Source organism: Trachinotus anak, unplaced genomic scaffold (genome assembly GCF_046630095.1).
Source record: "Trachinotus anak isolate AG129_WGS33_773 ecotype Australia unplaced genomic scaffold, CSIRO_AGI_Tana_v1 ptg000026l, whole genome shotgun sequence".
NCBI lineage: Eukaryota > Metazoa > Chordata > Actinopteri > Carangiformes > Carangidae > Trachinotus > Trachinotus anak.
In genome coordinates, this window is record NW_027273877.1 from 8,877,007 (window position 1) to 8,895,284 (window position 18,278).

The 18,278-nt window shown below is 42.7% G+C and overlaps 3 protein-coding genes across 6 annotated transcripts in view; 1 reads left to right on the forward strand and 2 right to left on the reverse strand.

Annotated features, from left to right (window-relative positions):
- Positions 1-1,556: 1,556 nt before the first annotated feature.
- Positions 1,557-8,706, reverse strand: LOC139609743 (adrenodoxin-like). Its single transcript, XM_071464686.1, has 4 exons — positions 8,202-8,706; positions 5,821-5,945; positions 5,495-5,624; positions 1,557-2,193 (listed from the first exon to the last, which is right to left on the reverse strand). The coding sequence occupies exons 1-4, from the start codon at positions 8,333-8,335 to the stop codon at positions 2,085-2,087; spliced, it is 498 nt and encodes a 165-aa protein (XP_071320787.1). The 5' UTR covers positions 8,336-8,706; the 3' UTR covers positions 1,557-2,084.
- A 376-nt stretch (positions 8,707-9,082) lies between these two features.
- LOC139609742 (uncharacterized) lies at positions 9,083-14,956 on the forward strand. Of its 2 annotated transcripts, none has more exons than XM_071464683.1 (8): positions 9,083-9,232; positions 10,106-10,143; positions 11,162-11,332; positions 11,489-11,557; positions 11,768-12,270; positions 12,429-12,566; positions 13,123-13,234; positions 14,009-14,956. In XM_071464683.1, coding segments are annotated over exons 1-8 (1,107 nt in total). In that variant the 5' UTR covers positions 9,083-9,230; the 3' UTR covers positions 14,083-14,956. The 2 variants fall into 2 exon arrangements, with proteins under 2 accessions (XP_071320784.1, XP_071320785.1); XM_071464684.1 differs by lacking the exon at positions 9,083-9,232 and adding an exon at positions 9,857-9,938.
- nbeal1 (neurobeachin-like 1) overlaps positions 14,321-18,278 on the reverse strand; it is a 49,509-nt gene continuing 45,551 nt past the window's right edge. For 2 of the 3 annotated variants that reach the window (XM_071464679.1, XM_071464680.1), the window contains 2 exons: positions 18,116-18,251; positions 14,321-16,962 (listed from right to left, as the gene is read on the reverse strand). In XM_071464679.1, coding sequence (XP_071320780.1) covers positions 16,858-16,962; positions 18,116-18,251 — 241 coding nt within the window. In that variant the 3' untranslated portion in view covers positions 14,321-16,857. Of the gene's footprint in view, positions 16,963-17,151; positions 18,252-18,278 lie in introns of those variants that run through there. The other variant, XM_071464678.1, reaches the window with a different exon arrangement.

Genomic DNA, 18,278 nt, shown 5'->3' on the forward strand with positions numbered 1-18,278 from the left:
CTTCAGAGAAGCTGGCGGGGACGTCAAAAGAACAATGTGTTTTAGCCACCTTTTAGAAATTCCCACAGAAAAAAAAGCGCCAATATCCGTTTAAGTGTATGCTTTACTTTGATTATTTTCACCGCTTTATCTTGCCGTAAAACAGCGGTTTCCTTTGGGACTACATTCTTTCAACCGTTCAACTTTCAACTCTATTCCTACGCGCAAGCGCAACTAAGCGTTGCTGTCTCACTCAAACAGCTGATCTGCGGAGTAATACAGTACGCGTCGTCGTCGGCTTGTGCGTAGTAATACAGTTGGGGGGAAAAAAAAATGTAGTCCTAAAAGAAATCGCTGTGTAACGGTAACATAAAGTGGTGAAAATATTCAAAATAAAGCAAGTACTATTAAACTGATCTTTTTTTTTTTTTTTTTTTCTGTGGGATTTTTTTAAGGAGCTAAAATCTGCATTTGCTGTCCCCGCCCACAATCCCCGACCGCGGCCGATCTGAATCCGATGCGGGTAAACGCGCTGACCAACCACAGCACTGAACAACCGCGCCTGTCAATTTAAAGCAGACACTTAACTGAGCCAACGCAACTTTTTATGCTATGCGATCATCGGACACTGGCGGTGTACATTTAGAGTAGTCGTTTCGCAACTAAAGAACAGCTTTTACATATGCTCCAAAGTTACAAGTTGAGTTTGGTAGTTTCAGTTTGTGTGACTGTTGTGAATCTGCTGGCGCCTGTGCTGCTTTTTGCCAATGGTAGAGTTAATCGAGGTCAACGCTGCACCATTATCATACTCAAACTGACTCATCTTCAGTTCACAGGCTGCAGGGAGTCTTTGCTCTTTGAATGACGCAAACGGTTCCTCGGTCTTTACTTCGCGACGCGTTTCAAACGCTTCGATTCGACGTTGCCAACAATGTGGTTTTCACAAAGCCTGTATTGATTACAATTAATCACATGCATCGTGTCCTAGCGTTCCTATTTTGTAAATATGATGTTATTAATCCACCGAGGGGGGAAAATTGCTTCATTTTTGTTTTTCAAGCTTTATGTTTCATGCAGCTCAAAACTTTGTTGCTTTCCTCTTTACTACGTAATGTATTGGTGCACTATGTTAATGAGCCTAAAACTCTGCTTTTGCAAATAAAACGAGCTATGAGCGAAAAGCTGATTGGCTTCCTTTTGTCGTTATTGTTACAAATCAGGTTTTAAAAAAAGGACATTACATTTGTTAGATTCTGCACGAAACAGGATTTTCCTTCATATTTTTCAGTTCAAAACAGCATATTTAACAAGGAGTTCGACACACCATTAGAAAGGTGGGGTTTTTTTTGGTTTTGTTTATTACATTCCTTTTCACTCTACACGTGTACGTGCGTTCTAGCTATATACAATCACATGATGAAATTATGTGGTTACATACCAATTCAATCAAACCAACAATAGTAGGAGGATACATAGGTTGTAAAATAAAATATTTTGGAGGTGGGGGGTGAGGTTCACACATCAGCAGTGGGCCTTTTCCGTCACCCTGTTTAGAAATGACCGATTGACACACAACGTGACAAGGAAAAGACACTTTCTTCTCACATAACGGAAGGCACAGACACAAACCGGAGGTGGAGGTCACTGACCTCCACCGCACGTCATCCAGAGTGACAAATACAAGTGTAACTTTTTTCGGACAGTGATTAAAATGGACAAACTTTTAATTAGTTTACAATGATATCATAAGTTTTGTCTTAGTCTACAGTTTATATATAAATATTTTGTTATTCCTCACAATACAACGGCAAGCTTCTCTAATGGTTACAGAGGGTCCTGTGAACTCAAGAGTACAGTTTTACTTGATATAAAAATCATTTGTTTTACTTAATGAGTCCATGTCTTGTATTCTTACTTCCCGGTTATTAGAGCTGGCCGTAGTTGTCTGGACTCCGGAAGGTTTTTTAAAAAAAGAAAGGAGAAACAGTGCCGCGGCGGCCGACCAGATGCGGCGGTACCCACAGATTTGCACCTACCATCGTTCCAGTTCCGATCCGGCACAAACACACTGTCTACACCTATGTTCCGCAGCGGCGGGTTCCCGGTTAAGCGGATCCGTCTTTGGTCTGTCGGATGTCGGCTACGCTCTCGGGAACCCTGGCTACCATGCCCTCCAGATTCTTTGACAGACAGATCTGGCAACCAAGACGAGATCTGAGGGGGGGGGGAAAAAAAAAAAAAAAAAAAGAGGAGCACATGTTACGTCCAAGTCTCTACATTGGTTCCCTGTAAATGTTCCTCTTAACTCAAAAATTCAGTTTGAGGATTGATTTGTTGAGTAGCAATGTGCTCTTATTTTGAAATACAGGAAATATGAGTCAAATCTGAACTATGACCAACACTCGCATCACTACGACTGCCAGTTATTCCAATTTAAAATCAATTGATTGTATCAATCTAAGTATATACAGCCTGTAAGTGCAATTACATTTCATACATTTTCATTTTTAACGCCTGTTGGCGTATAAAAAAAAAGCCTCCGTAAAACCAGAACATCCTATTATTCATCATCGATAGAAGAAAACAAGAACAATCCCAGGTTTCTGTTCAGCACTGCAGCCAGGCTGACAGACAGCCACAGCTCTGTTGACCCATCTGTTCCTTTAGCCCTCAGCTGTAATGACTTTATGAGCTTCTTTACAAATAAAATTGTCTCCGTTAGAGAAATAATTCACCATCTCCTCCCCACAGCCGGCTCAGATGTACTGTCCGGTTCAGCGGCCTCAGAGTCCACTGGTTTATATTTTGACAGTTTTACTGTTTTACGTCTCTCTGAGCTTCAACGGTTTCGTCATCTAAACCATCGACTTGTCTTCTAGACCCCGTTCCGACGAGGCTGCTCAAACAAGTTTTTCCTTTAATCGACACCTCTATATCAAGTCTGATTAACTTATCTTTATCAACCGGTTATGCGCCGCAGGCTTTTAAAGTTGCAGTAATTAAACCTCTACTTAAAAAGCCTACTCTTGATCCTGATGTTTGAGCCAATTATAGACCTATATCCAACCTCCCCTTTATTTCCAAAATCTTTGAGAAGGTCGTTGCAAACCAGTTGTGTGATCATTTGCACGGAAATGGTGTGTTTGAAGATTTTCAGTCAGGTTTTACAGTCCATCACAGCACAGAAACAGCTCTGGTCATAGCCTCAGACAATGGACTTGTCTCTGTACTTGTCCTGCTAGATCTTAGTGCCGCATTTGACACCGTCGATCATAAGATTTTATTACAGAGACTAGAGCGTACGGTCGGCATCAAAGAAAGCTAAGCCGGTTTAAGTCATATCTGTCGGATAGACTCCGGTTTGTTCATGTTAATAATGACTCCTCTATCATCGCAAAAGTCAGTCGTGGAGTTCCCAGGTGTGGCGCTAGGACCAATGCTCCTCAGTCTATATATGCTTCCTCTAGGAAACATTATTAGGAGGCACCAGATACATTTCCATTGTTACGCAGATGACACCCAGTTGCGCTTATCCGTGAAGCCAGGTGAGACTAACCAGGTAGCCAAGCTTCAGGTGTGTCTTAAGGACATAAAAACCTGGATGACCAGTAATCTCTTACTCTTAAATTCAGACAAAACTGAAGTTATTGTAATTGGCCCAAAACACCTCAGAGATACACTGTGTGATAATATACTGACTCTGGATGACATCACCTTGGCCTCCAGAGCTACGGTCAGAAACCTTGGTGTCATTTTTGACCAGGACTTGTCCTTTACTTCAAATATAAAGCAAGTCTCTAGGACGGCCTTCTTCCACCTGCGCAATATTGCTAAAATCAGACCCATTCTGTGTCTAAAGGATGCTGAAAAGCTAGTTCATGCATTTGTTACCTCAAGACTGGACTACTGTAACTCTTTATTGTCAGGATGGCCCAAAAATTCAGTAAAAAGCCTCCAACTGATCCAGAATGCGGCAGCACGAGTACCGACAGGAACTAGGAAACGAGATCACATCTCTCCCGTGTTAGCCTCTCTGCATTGGCTCCCTGTAAACTCCAGGATAGAATTTAAAATCCTCCTCCTCCTCCTCACCTACAAAGCCATTAACGGTCAGGCACCATTGGAGAGCTTGTAGTTCCCTATTTTCCCAATAGGACGCTTCGCTCTTTAAATGGAGGTCTACTTGTGGTTCCCAGAATTTGTAAGAGTAGCCTTCAGCTATCAGGCTCCTCTCCTGTGGAACCAGCTCCCGGTGTGGGTTCGGGTGGCAGACGCCCTCTCTACCTTTAAGATCAGGCTTCAAACTGTCCTGTTTAGTAAAGCTTATAGTTAGGGCTGGCCCGGGTATGTCCTGGCCCATCCCTTAGTTATGCTGCTATAGAGCTAGACTGCTGGGGGATTCCCATGATTCACTGGGCGCTCTCTCTCTATTTCTGTCTCTCTCCCTCTCTCGATGACTTCACGCCATTAACTTTGTTTTTTTTTTTTTCTCTCTCCCGTAGTTTGTGCTTCTCCTCTCTCTCCCTCTCTCTGTCCTCATTCTGCAGGTATCTCTGCCTCGGGAGCAGCAGGATCCAGATCCACCGCTACTCATCTTTACTGTTAACCCCTGTTACCTGTCATTATTATTGATAACAGCATTACCTACACAGCTGTTCCTTGTCTCTCTCTGTCTCTCTCTCTCTCTCTCTCTCTCTCTCAAAGTAAGGTCTTGACCTTACCCTGTAAAGTGCCTTGGGATTATGTATATTATGATTTGGCGCTAAGTGTAATTATTTAATTTTGTTGTGTATTTTATCATTAAGAGATTGTCTCATTGTTTTAAGGATAAACGTGCATTCATGTCACATATTAATATTTCTACCTCCAGGCTCTGTGATGTGAGCACACAGAGTTGGCTGAACTCTCCGATCTGAAGAGTTTCGTCGTCTCCGGTTGAGTAAACTCAGAGTCTGTCAAACCTGCTTTCGTGAATCCAGTATTTGTTCGCAAACGGTACCGTTGAAGCTTTAATTTGAAGGGAGGGGCGCTCTTGTGTTTACACCTCGGTCGCCCTCATTGTCTATCTGATCAACTGCGGTAAATCTCATCAGCACAATGGTGAGACGCTTTCTGGAAGGATAAAGGCTGCTGTTATTTTATCAGCGCATTCCACAGGAAAACAAACCAGACTCGAGAGCGCATACCTGCTCAAAGGCCAAACAATCCTACGCTCACAGTCTGGAATTAGACCAAACTGCACAAACTCATAGATCGACGCCGTGAAAAATGTCTGATTTTTAACTTCAACATCCAAACGGCATATCATGACAAAGTGACAAAAATCACCAAAAAAAAAAAAAAACAACTCACAATGTCACTGATGTAGCCACTTCATTAAAAACATAAAAAATAGTTACCCAGTTTGAATAATGTGTTACCAATGACATTTTTTTTTTTTTTTTTTTTTTTTTTTTTTACAGAGGCAGGTTTGTACCTCAGTGGAAACACGACAGTTGTCTTTGTGTGTCCTTACGTGTCAGTCAGGCCGTAGGCCAAGTCTAGCATGTCCAACTCCTCGTCTGTCACCCGCCCCAGCTTCTTGTACACCTCCTCATCAAAGATCAGATGGCACGTGGAGCACGCCAGCGTTCCCTCACACGCTCCTACAACACAACACACACGCACAACTTTTCACAACTTTATCAGACCGATCGGATCCAGCTCATTTACATGCAGGCAGAGTGAGACGTGTCCCATCACGGCAGGGAAGAGCTCTGATGTCACAAATGTTCAGCAACGGCGAGGGAACCCCACCCCATGTGAAAATGTGTGTGCGTGCGTGTGTGTGCGCTCACGTACCGAAGCCATCAAAGTCGAGGTCTTCGTTAATGACAACGTCGAGCAGTGAGTCTCCGGGAGACCCCTTCACTGTGATCTTCTCCCCGTCTCTGTTGATGAAGTGGACCGTCACCTTGTTGTCTGACCTGACACACACACACACAGAGAGAGAGAGAGAGAGAGAGAGAGAGAGAGAGAACAGTTTGGTTAATTACTAATTAATCTGATTTACATTTCAATGCATGACAGGATAACAGGATTACTGGGACAAAGGTTCCTGAAAAACTTTTTGCTGTTATACAAACTTAATAGAGGTTTTGGTAAAATGTTTGATTATTTTCTGCACTGGAATCACTTTCTAAGTTAGTCAAGTTCATTTACATGGCACCTTCCACAGATTTTAAAAAAGTGCTTTATCCCCTTTAATTACCCACTTCAACCTGCCAGGCTCCATCCCCCACACTTCACTGCCCTCTAAGGGTCAGAGCTGATCACTACACCTCTAATTTTCATACAATTCAAAAAAAAAAAAAAAAAAAAGCAGAACTGCAACAATTAGTCAAGAGAAAGAAAATGGATCTGAAACTATTCTGATGATCGTTTTCTAGCAAAAAAAAAAGCTAAAGTATTCAACGGCTTCCAGTTCTCAAGTGATCAGTGACTGATTTTCAGCCAATCAGTGAGTAGATCTATTCTAGAAGAATCCTCCCTTAATGCAATTTGAGTTTCTTTCAGCATGTAAACGGATTTGACTGCAGCACGAGTGAATATATATATATATATAAATGACATCTGAGATTAATTTGTTCACTGCTATTATCATAAAATGGGTTGGATTCAACAGTTTGAACAACTTTCCGTGATTCTGCATAAAGGCAGCACATATCATTGCACGTCAGTATCTAAATGATGACTGATGATTGTCAGCATTGCACCGCTTCTGTGAAAGGAGCCTATTAGTTAAACTCTCTGACTCTCCGACAGCCTCTGAAACTCTCTGATTTCCTCGGACATAAACGTTAAACTCAGTGACCCTCTGGAAAACTCTGGATCAGTGGAAACCCTCTAATCTACTTTACAAAGAAATACCAATTATCACACTCTACTCTCCTCAACTATATGACCTTTTAAGACAAAAACAAGCTCAAGTCCTGGTAATTACCGAGTTCAACTCTGATCACCCTGGTGGATTTTTTGAAAATGATAGTTATGTCAGGGTCAGGGTCAGGGCCAGCGATGCCCGCCTGACGTGAGCGCACAGGGACAGTGTCAGTCGGTTTAAGGCCAGACTCACAAACCGAACCTTCAACCTGAGCGGCAAGTCAGCTGTCATTATGCAACTCAACAAGCTGTTCGGCCCTGGGAACCCCAGCCTTGGTCCAGGCCTTTTACCTGGGCAGAAAGATGGATCGCTTTGGCCTTTCGGACTTGTGAGACCTTAGCTTCCTGGAAGGTTCAAGCAGCTTATTCTAAGACTATAACGCTACACACTGACATACTGTGGCTATTTTATGGCATACACACACCAGTTTTCACACAATTCAATCAAACACGATCAGATTTTCGGAAAAACACCCAAAGCCACCTTGATTAATTTCTTGCCCATATTCCTCTAAGATTTATTTTGTTTTTATTAATTTAGTCCAAAACAACCACTCCTACATTATTGGTATGACATTTTATAGACTGAACAACAATAATGGAAGTAATCATTAGCTGCAGCCCTAAAAGAAAGGAAAAAAACAAAAAACAAAAAACAAAACTTTCAGTTTAATGTGTCATCAATAATCAGTGATTGATTTACAGCCTTTAACTGAATCACATTTTTTGGCTCTGGTGTTAAAACCTTGATCTGTTTCCACTGTTTAAAAGCTGCAGATCAAACGTGTAGCTCGTTTACAGAAAAGCCCTAACTCCACTAAAATATGCAAGAACAAGAAAATGAGTAGATTAGTCTAAAGTAGGCACCAGATTACCGAACAACACCACAGTACCTCGAGAACAATAAATGGGAACCAGCTAACAACAAAAAAATGAGGCTCATGTGCAGCAGGAGTTGCTTTCTAGACCACAATTTCTCCGGGTGGTGTGATTTTTTTTTTTAAGCACTGGGCTTGTACGATGTTTCTAGTGGACCACCGCCTGTAAAAGCTGAACCATGACCGCAGCGACAGCTGCTCGGTGGCTCCCATACACGGAAACAGGTAAAGGAAAGACAAGGAAAGAGCAAACAGACACCAGGAAAATGCCTTCACTCGTGTTCTACCTGATTTTCACGCTGATAAGAAAGGTCACATTTAACTACCGCTTTTCTAAATGGACTCTGGCGTGCGGACAGGCGGACGCTGTTGAGTTCAAACTCTGCCGTGAATGTGGGAAACCGTCCCGGTGAAGTTACCCACCTCATGGGCTGCGTGCCGGTGGTGAAACCCCGCAGACCCGTCAGCCAGACGCCCGAAGTTGCTGCTGGCGTCCTCCGCCAGTATTCTCGTAACCTGACGTGAGCCAGTCTCCTTAACGCCGTTACGAAAGCCATGTCCAGTAAAGATAAACGGGGCCGAAAGACAAGAGGTGAAAGTATCCGAGCTGCTGGGCGCGCAGAGAGTTTCACGGTCCCCTAGCGTCGAGCTCTTTGCCGTTTGCCTCCAGTGACCGAGCTAGCCAGCTAAGCTAGCTTCTTTTAGCCTGCAAGATGTCGCTCTGTCACCGTCCCGTTCATCGCGTGACGTGTAACACACGGCAACTGCTCGCTGGTTTGAGATCACGTCAATTACTTAACCGTCCGGAGGTAATCGGGTAAACACAAAAAGTAGCTGGATACTCTCGGCTGCAATTACACTTCCCGGGATTACGGTCAAGACGCAAATATGAAGGATCCCCGACGTCTGTCCTGGCAGCCAAAACTATGTTCCGGCGGGCATAATAACACAACTTCCTGTCAGGACTTTAGAAAATAAAAGCTCAAGCGTTCAACGCGCTGCGACCACACCGTCCGGGGGTTTAAACAGGTTACGTGTAATGTTTTGTACGAAATCCAGAGAGTGTCAGCTACGATCCAAAACTCTGCACTTTCAGGCACATTCAGTTTCCATTCATATCGAGTGTTTGTGTTTCACTTTTATTTTGAAGGCTGCGCTACCGCGCTTCCGGCTCATAGCTCGTTAATTACGGTGAACTTGAAAACCTTTGACAGCGACTGCCCCTTGTTCTCCACGTGTTTGCGTAAGCGTGTTTGCCAATCAAGGTGAGAGTGAATTACAGGAGAGGAGTTAGAGCACGTTTCGCCATGGGCACATTCACTTCAGCGGTGTAACCGTCCCGGCGTGTGACTGTGTATTCAAATAGAGATAATCCAAAGTGTTGGCCGATAAAGGTCAAACCCTTCCACATGTTGGACCTCCGCACTCTTCAGCCAAGGGTATCACAGAAAAATGTAAATGATATACTTTGTTTTTGATAATTTCATCAGCAGTGTGTATGTTACTGCTTATGCATCAGGTGGATATAGATATATAATATAACGCATCACCTCTTCCATAAAACTTAAACACTGCTGAAATACAGTAACATGCAGACATTATTTAAAAAAAAAAAAAAAAAAAAAGGGGGGGGAATCAAGGGCCCTGAATTTGTGCGCACATTCTTGTCATCAGGTCAACAGTACTGATACATGGTGGTGATGTTCGTGTGTACCATCAACATCCAAAAAAAAAAAAGCAACCTTGAGTGACCTTCGCTGTCACATTTACCAACAGTTCACATCTGTTCTAATCTCCACTCTCTGTCCACGTTCACAAATATTGGTTGAGCTACCCCCTCGATTAAACCAAGTGCCATTCACCTTCGATATATTTACAAGCCCTGGAAAACAGGATGTGTACAGTATACCAGGTTGTCAAGGAAAACTGGCTGTTTAGTGTGATGGCTTATGTCACAGGTCAACTGGTTGCACTTTAGAAGCTGCTGTCATATCAGAATTGTGTTAATCAGGCAACACCTGAGGGCAAAGTGCATCAAATATCTGTCAGACATGCAGATTAATAATAATCCAATAGCAGGGTTTTATGACCAAGACAGTGACATATTAATGAGTGGCCTTTTCTTGCCGAGGTGCTCAGTGTTCGTGGCTGTTGTCTCAGGTAAGCGGCGCGCAGACTCACACACCGCTTCCATTCTGCATCGGTCTGTAGATTTCCATCAGTTGACAGGACACAGGGACACGGAGCGAAGCCTACAGCTGAACAGCAGGCTGATAAAGTTCATGTGACAGGTTGCATTTGTGTGGTTGCTCTGTTTATGTTTGCAGGATGTTCAAGTCAGTGCTGCTGCTCCTGACAGTGTCAGGTAAGACAGGCTTCATCTTTCGTTGTAGTTCTGCGCATTTCCTACGTGAAGTGTAGCAGCAATGAGTCTTAATATTTAATATCTGCGCAAGCATTTATTTTATGTTACTGGCTTATTGAATGCTTTAATTTGCAGATAATGTTAATTACCATCATGGGGAAATTACAAAATACTAACAAGATAAAACAAACCTTGTTCAGAGATGATATTAAAATATCTTTTGATCACAAGAAAACCAAATATTTTTGGTTTTCATATTCATTTTTGTGTTTTGGGTATTTTTTAACATCACAAAAGCAACATAACCACAATAAAATCTGATGTAAACGGATTTCAACATAACAGTTAGTATTCTCCTCCATATGACTTTTGATCTTTTTTTTCTCCTCCGTGTCTAATTAGAGGCTCTTCACTGGTTATTGTGGTGAAACATGTCACTGTCAAAAAACCTCAGCGATTGCACCAAAATTTGAGAAAAACAACTGATTTAGTTCAGTACATATTAATTCTGTTTGACGACAGTAGTTGACCGTGTCATATTTTCATGTCATAATTATTTTTGCCTTTATGGGTTGTTGCCTTGGCAGCAAAACTGTGACAAACAATAATGTAATCTGAGCACTTGACCTCCCCAGTGGTTGTACGGAAATTAGACTTTGACCATCATTGATTTATGACACTGTTAAAGAAAAGCTGGGTCATATGTATTATTCTGCAACAATAGTTAATAATTGATATAAAAGACTCAACAGTTGTCTGTAAACTGTCGTGGGTATTTGTTAAATCTGCAAGGAAGTCTAAGGTTGTGCATTCAACCATGATCACTAGGTTTACCTTTGTGCCTGTACGTGAGCATCTCTAACACCGAGTAAGCAGGACCCGCAACCACAGCTGGAGGAGTTGCATTCATTTAGGGTTGCATGAGTAGCTCATAGCTCATCGGTGTGAATGATGTTTTAAAAACCCTGACTAGAGGGCCAACAACAGCTAACTCAAACATAAACCATACCCTTCACAGGCCTCCAAGCTGTCCCAATCGCAGTCCCTAGAGGTTTGCAGCTCCCTGATGGCTTTCAACAGGGCACTGAAGACACTGACATCCAGCAACCTCTTCCTGACGGCTTCAGACAAGGTACCGAGCCCTCTGGCCTGGTGGAAGAAGACATCAGCGAGATGGACAGGAGAAAGGGTAACTTGAGACACACTATTACATTGTACCATTAAACCTTTTTGCAAATATGCTAATTTAGGCCCCGACTTCAGTGTATTAATTAGCCACAAACCTACGAAAAGAACATAACAGATGCATGTAAAAAATGTTCGTTTATTCCTTTTTCTCTTCCAGCTTTGATCCAACCCTCTCTCGGGAATGGGTATGGAGAGATGGGGAGAAGGCACTGGCTGGCAGATGAGAGTGAGGAAACAATAAAGTAAAATTGTCACAATTTATAGAAAGACAGATGTAATTTATTCTCTACAACCTTCAGCTGTTACCGTGAAAGTAACATCTACAAGGAGCAACTAAATCGAAAAGGGATGTAAATATTTATGTCCTTTATGTGACCAACAAACTGTCATTATACTCAAAGAAGCCTCTCTAATCTAAAGGCCCTATTTCTTCCAGTCCCTGATGATGTTCCAATCCAGAGAAGTGGTGGTGGTTGGGTACGAGTGGAGGAACCCTCTGCTCCTCAACTCCCGGATGGTTTCAGACAGGGAACCGAACCCGTGATGTCGATCCCAGATGGTTTTAGACAGGGGACAGAACCTGTTCATAACATCCCAGAGGGCTTTAAGCAGGGAACCGAACCGTCTTTTCACATCCCAGAGGGCTTCAGACAGGGAACCGAACCGTCTTTTCACATCCCAGAGGGCTTCAGACAAGGAACCGAACCGTCTTTTCACATCCCAGAGGGCTTCAGACAGGGAACCGAACCGTCTTTTCACATCCCAGAGGGCTTTAGACAGGGAACCGAACCCTTCATGTCTATCCCAGTCGGTTTCAGACAGGGAACTGAACCCTCTGCCTCTAGGATCCGAACACAGATAGTGGCGTGTAAGGGGGAAGTTATCAATGGAAACTGCTATGAGTTCAACCCAACGCCAATGGCCTTCCAGGATGCACAGGTTAGACAATAAACCATTTCAGCACTAGACAGGGATGTCAATTCTGCCTTAAACTTTCAGTGGATAGTTAATGATTAACAATATTTTTTGTTGGCTACATGTATTTCTTTGTGGCTCTTCTAATTAAGTTTCACATTTTCTGGGTTCTTTGCTTCCAGGTCATCTGCAGATCTGTTGCCCCGGGTGCTGAGCTTGCATCTGTAACCAGCGGCGACCTGCATGTCCGTCTGGTTTCCCTGGTGACCAAGGGTGGTGAGAACAACCCTGTGCTGACCTGGCTGGGAGGCATAGTCAAGGCAAGACCCTGTCGCTGACAGTCAATTACCCACATTTTGAAAGAGAGTGGAGACGGTATGTTTTCCTGAAAATAGCAGCAGTGAAAACTTCTCATCGGTACAAGTTCACAGGCTCCCTCTCAGCAAAAACATCTTAAAAGTTAATATACATTATATTATCTTTAATAGAGTGACATTCTCCATTATTATTCAGTAACTTAATGACTGTGACGCCAGCAGTCTGGTCCTGTACCGTGGCAATGAATGGAGGCCAAGGAGAGTGTCATCAGATACGTTATCAACAGGACAGATAGTGTTATTCTTACCTTGGTAAAACCTTGACCTTTGAACTTTTATTTTAAAAAGCTCCATCTGTTTCTGTCTTGCACTGACCGAGACCAGAAAGCAAAAAAGTGAAATGGGAAAATGGTCTTTGACTTTTTAGAGAAAGAGCAGCTTGAGCAGCTACAACAGTAAAATGCAACAATATTAACAGTCTGTATTGAGTACTTTTACTTTTCGTACTTAATTACATTTTGTTGATAATATTTTTGGAATTGTGTGTTTCCCACCTCAGAACCAGCAGGCATCATGGGTCGACGGCTCAGAGTGGAGTTACAGCGACTGGATGCCAGGACACCCCAACGTTCACACTGACAAACCTGTCTGTTTGGAGATGTTCAAAATAGGTCAGACCTGCCCTCACACAGGACAGACACACACAAATACACACAAATTACTGATTTTTAACATTTCACCAAACACTTTGTATTTGGCAGGCAGACCATTAAAGTGCAATCATTTAAATAGTACAGTAATTGAACACCCTTGTTCAATTCAACACACTTAGAGGTTTTGCTGGTAAGGTCTTACATGCAGTATGACCACTAGCTTATGATGGCTCATGTTCACAAACTTTAGATAGCATAACAGATATTTCAGATCACTTTCCTTTAAGGTCAAGTTACTTATATTGTAATAAGTAAAACCAGCATCTATTTATTATTTGCGTCTAATTGATAAATAGACCAAAGACAAAAAGACCACATCAAATTATATTTACAAAAGTGATTTTTGTGTACATAAATAAAATATTAAATAAAACTATAGCGTACGCTTTAATGTTTCAAATAACTAAATAAATGTCATTTAGACATTTTATGTAAATAAAATGTCAAAATATGGGTGAAATCATGTTCCAAACTGCAAAATCATCATTCAGTATAATAGTCCTGAACCATTACATCCTTAAATAAACATAAAAATTACCAATTTAAGTATATATTGGTTTTCTTGGCATGTTCAAATGAGTTTTAATGAAGTATTGAAATAACCAGGGGACTTTTCCCAAATATTCATTACATGTCATTCAGTGTAACATTAAATGCTATCTAAAACTGATAGTGAATGTGCGTGTTATGTGAGGGGGTCTCTCACGAACCTGTCCGTACCCTGTTTTGCAGATGAGAGCTGGTGGACGGCGGCTGACTGTGAACTGAAGAGAGCGTCGATCTGCTCGTATCCAATCACTGCATGAAGACCACAAAGAAACACAGCATGAGAGAGCGGCCCCCTTGGTTTGTTCTCACAGTCAACATTGTGTCCATTACCTTGGGATGTCATCCTTAAATAAAACCTTGCATGTAATGCGTTTGTGTTTCTGTTTTCTGACATATAGAAAGAAACAGAAGATGTTTTTACCTCAGCCACAGAAGTCGCTCACTGTTCTTCTTCATACAGTGAAGACGTCAGACAGATAAACCACAAATTTATACTTAAATTTAGACAAGACTTTAATGATCATTTTCCACTTGTGTATACAAAGCAGTTTGTACAGATTAGGGAGCCAAGTTAAAACAATTTGTTACAATTTAGTACCTGGAAAGTGCAAAAGTACATTTCAAATACGCTGAAATAAAAATCATGCTGTACATTATATACTGTATTCATAAATAATCACAGATATACACACATCCATTTGGTGACAGTCACAGAGAAGAGTTGCTAAGACACAAAATAGTACTTTTGATTTTGCTTTGAAGTCCTATATTCTTGGTTCCCGTTCACACTGCGGAGGTTTAACTTGTGGAATGCTGCTTTCGTTTGATTTACGGGGACGATTAGCTTCAGTAATGATAATATAACCTAGCTCTATGTTAACACCGCACTGGGATAAAGGCACTCCGTTTGTTGCAGTCGTGGAACAACTCAAAAACAGTGGTCTTTTGTCTTCATGACAAATGTGGATGAATAAAAGAAAAAAAAAAAAAAAAAAAAAACTACATTGAAAAATATTTTATGCACCTTTCACAGAAATCTCTTAAAGGACACAGATTGGTCTTTGCACTACCTTGCTGTGACAATTAAATAAAAACTAAATACAAAATTACATTGAAAAAAAAACAAAAACAGAGAGAGACAACCATTAGAGCAACCCTGTGTCCAATGCCGAAGCTATCGGTGAGCCAGAACAATCAGGGGCTGCCAGGGTTCACACAATCAGACACAATCAACACGTATGATGAGAATTTGGCTATAAAAAATAAACATGCATCTTTAGCATGTCCTCACACACACAAGTAGGGTGCAAAAAATTCTCAATCACACAGTCTCATCCACAGAAGCTTCATACTGTGGCTTTTTTTTTTTTTTTTTTTTTTTTTTTTTTAAACAGAGAGAAAAAAAAAAATAAATCACATTCACACACACAAACAACACGTCTCCCAAGCGACCTAAACAAGGCGTGCTAACCTTCCCGATGCCCCCTGAAAATAAAACTCCTCTGAAATCAGTCGCGTCACAATGAGCAGGAAGGAGAATGAGATGCAAAAACAATGACGGATGATAGTTAGATGAGGCGATGATGAGAGCTAAAGGAAGGGAGGGAGTTGGGGTGCATTTACTTTCCCCGATTAAGCGACAGGAAGACTGGAGGTACAGCAGAGGGCAGGTTGAGCAACCCATGTGGGGAAAAACGGGAAGAAAGCGTCGACAGGTACCTGATGAAGGAGCTGTATTGCTGCTAACACTGACATCTCATAAAGCCCTTGAGGATTTCTTCTTTCTCCTTCTTTCACAGGTGTCTGAACAGTCAGAAGAGTTTACTGGAATCTTGCTTTCAGGAGACCAAAACAACTTCATTAAAAAAAAATGCTACTTTTACCTATAAATAAATTCAAGTAACTTAAAAACATTCGATGAAGCATGGAGAGAGAAGTGTTGCATGATCTGAAGTTATCTTCTCCACATGGAAGCTTGTTGTGTAGAAGAATGTAGTGTTTCACCTGTAGTGTAGTGATTTTTTTTTTATTTTTTTTTTACAAAACTATATCTTACGTGATATCCTAACATTAAAGACAGATGCTATCTTCTGCTTTTTTTTATTTCTCAAACAGGACAAGTCGGCTATATCCAAACTTAGAAATAAAAATAAAAGACCTCTCCATCACTGCATCTGCTACGTAATCTCAAAATGGAACGAAAAAGACCATGCACACAAACAGATGCCGAGTTGCTGGGCACATGCATAAAATTTTGTCAAAAATCAAAAAGAAGAACAAACGACAAAGAAATGCACAATAAAAAACACTAATGAAAATCACACACAGATACACACAGGTATAAAATCCGATGGAAAAGGCAGAGAGTTTGGTCTTATGAGTGATGGAGCCGTCTTACTGCATAAGGCTGCTGGGTGGCAGCTTTGAGGCAACCATGAAAAGTCTGGGCCTACAGAGCACGGGCCCGCCTGTCTGCGTCGAAGGCAAACCGAGGAGGGGCGAAAAGGCCACTTGAAACTATATTTTGAGATAGAGCATGGTAACACACACACACACACACACACACACAGATACACAAACATACAGGAGAGCGGTTAGCTGACCGATCGTGTAGCAGGTCGGAGAATACACAGTGCCTCTGCTGGAGAAACAGTATCGTGGAGAATGATGTAAAAGTGATGATGACCAGCTGAGGGAGGAAGAGAGAGGACATGGAGTGGTGGGGAGCGGTGTGGTGGTGCTGAGGCTGGATATGAACCACAGCGCCAGCGCCTTAGGGTCAATCCAAAGCAGGAGTACACACACAGAAAAACAGGAGCAGACACGTTAATGTGCAGACTCTGTGATATTTGATGCTCTAGCGCCACAAAAACAGCTGCCCACCACCCACTGAACTATGGGAAGGCGCTGCAGGAACTGAAGGGAGTTCCTGAGGACAGTTTGGTGATTGACAAGTATGGAGGCAAACTGGGTGACAGGAATGTAGGATGTGCGTGGAGGGGGGAGGTTTAGGGCTCGGGGACTGGGGTAGGTCAGTTGTGGTCGTGCTGGGTGTTGTAGACCGTCTCCCCCGAAGAGATCTGGGTCAGTCTCTTGCTGGAGCCCCACAGCTTCCGTGTGATCTGGCCTGAACGCATCTGAGAAGAGGTGGAGGAAGAGCAGGAGGAGGAGGAGGAGGAGGAGGAGGAGGAGGAGGAGGAGGAGGAGGAGGAATTGGGACGAGGGGAGTGGGGAAAAGAAAAGCGTGAAGTCAAAGGAAAATAAAGGAGGGGGGGGGAAAAAGGAGGAGGGATATGATTCATGAGTGATTGATTAGTTCATTGGAGCTCGATTGACTCGTGAGGCAATAAAGAAAAAAACAAAGCTTGATTCACTTTGGTGAAGTCGATTTGAGCAGGAAAGAGGAAAAGGTGCGATGAACTATTCAGACGGGAGGGGCTGCCTGTGTGAACATCCTACATCTACACCACCACATTATTTACACTATCAAAACATTACAGTCTATCTTGGCGCAAGGTTATTAGTTTGCATTATTAGATTGTAGCTACACTCTTAATATGGCTTGAGTTTGCAGAAGCGTTAATTAGTGTTAAGTTTGTTTCACAGCATATTTGTTATAGTTCGTAGAGCACACTCAAACACGTAACGTAATGACACTTCAGGTAAACAGCATGGGAGGGAGGTTATCCCAGGTCGATGGCCAAATCAAAGTCAAATATTGCACAGATGCCAAACATTTAAAAAACATAATGAGGTAAACACAACAAGTTGTTTTCATGTCACAGTTGTGGTTCTAGTAGCGACTGTGTGCTGAAGGAATGTGTTAAATCTGCGTGGCTCAGATGTAAGAGTGTGTGTGTGTGTGTGTGTGTGTGGTAAGGGAGGAATGAAGTCAAATGACGGCAGGTGACAACCATCCCTGAGAAGGAGAGGTGATTGTTGGAAAAAAGGTCTTTGAGGACGTTGAGGCCGAGCATTGCAACACGGGTGATATGTGCAGCAGCTTTGTCTGAGTGTGTCTGAGTGTGTGTGTGTGTGTGTGTGTGTGTGTGTGTGTGTGTGTGTGTGTGTGTGTGTGTGTGTTAGATCTACAGCAATGGCAGGAGAGAGGAACTAAGTCTAGGGCTACTAGGGTCTATGGGAGCTGGAGGTGGGGCTGAACACCAGCTGGTCGCGCTGGTGCAGCAGGCGGGTTGGCGAGCGAGCTCGAAGCGGGGCCAGCAGGGGGGAGGCCATGAGCGGCGATCCCTCCAGGCTCTGAGCGATGTAGTTCCTCAGCGAGTTCTTTACCTCCGCTGGCTTGCCCACGCCCACGATGATCAGCTTGCCGTCCTCCAGGCCCACCAGGACGTGGCTCTGCTCTTTAGTGACGGAGACGCATCGCACCGCCACCCGCATGGCCATGGGCTCCGCACACAGAGACAGACTGAACAGGAGGAAAGCAAAGTTAATG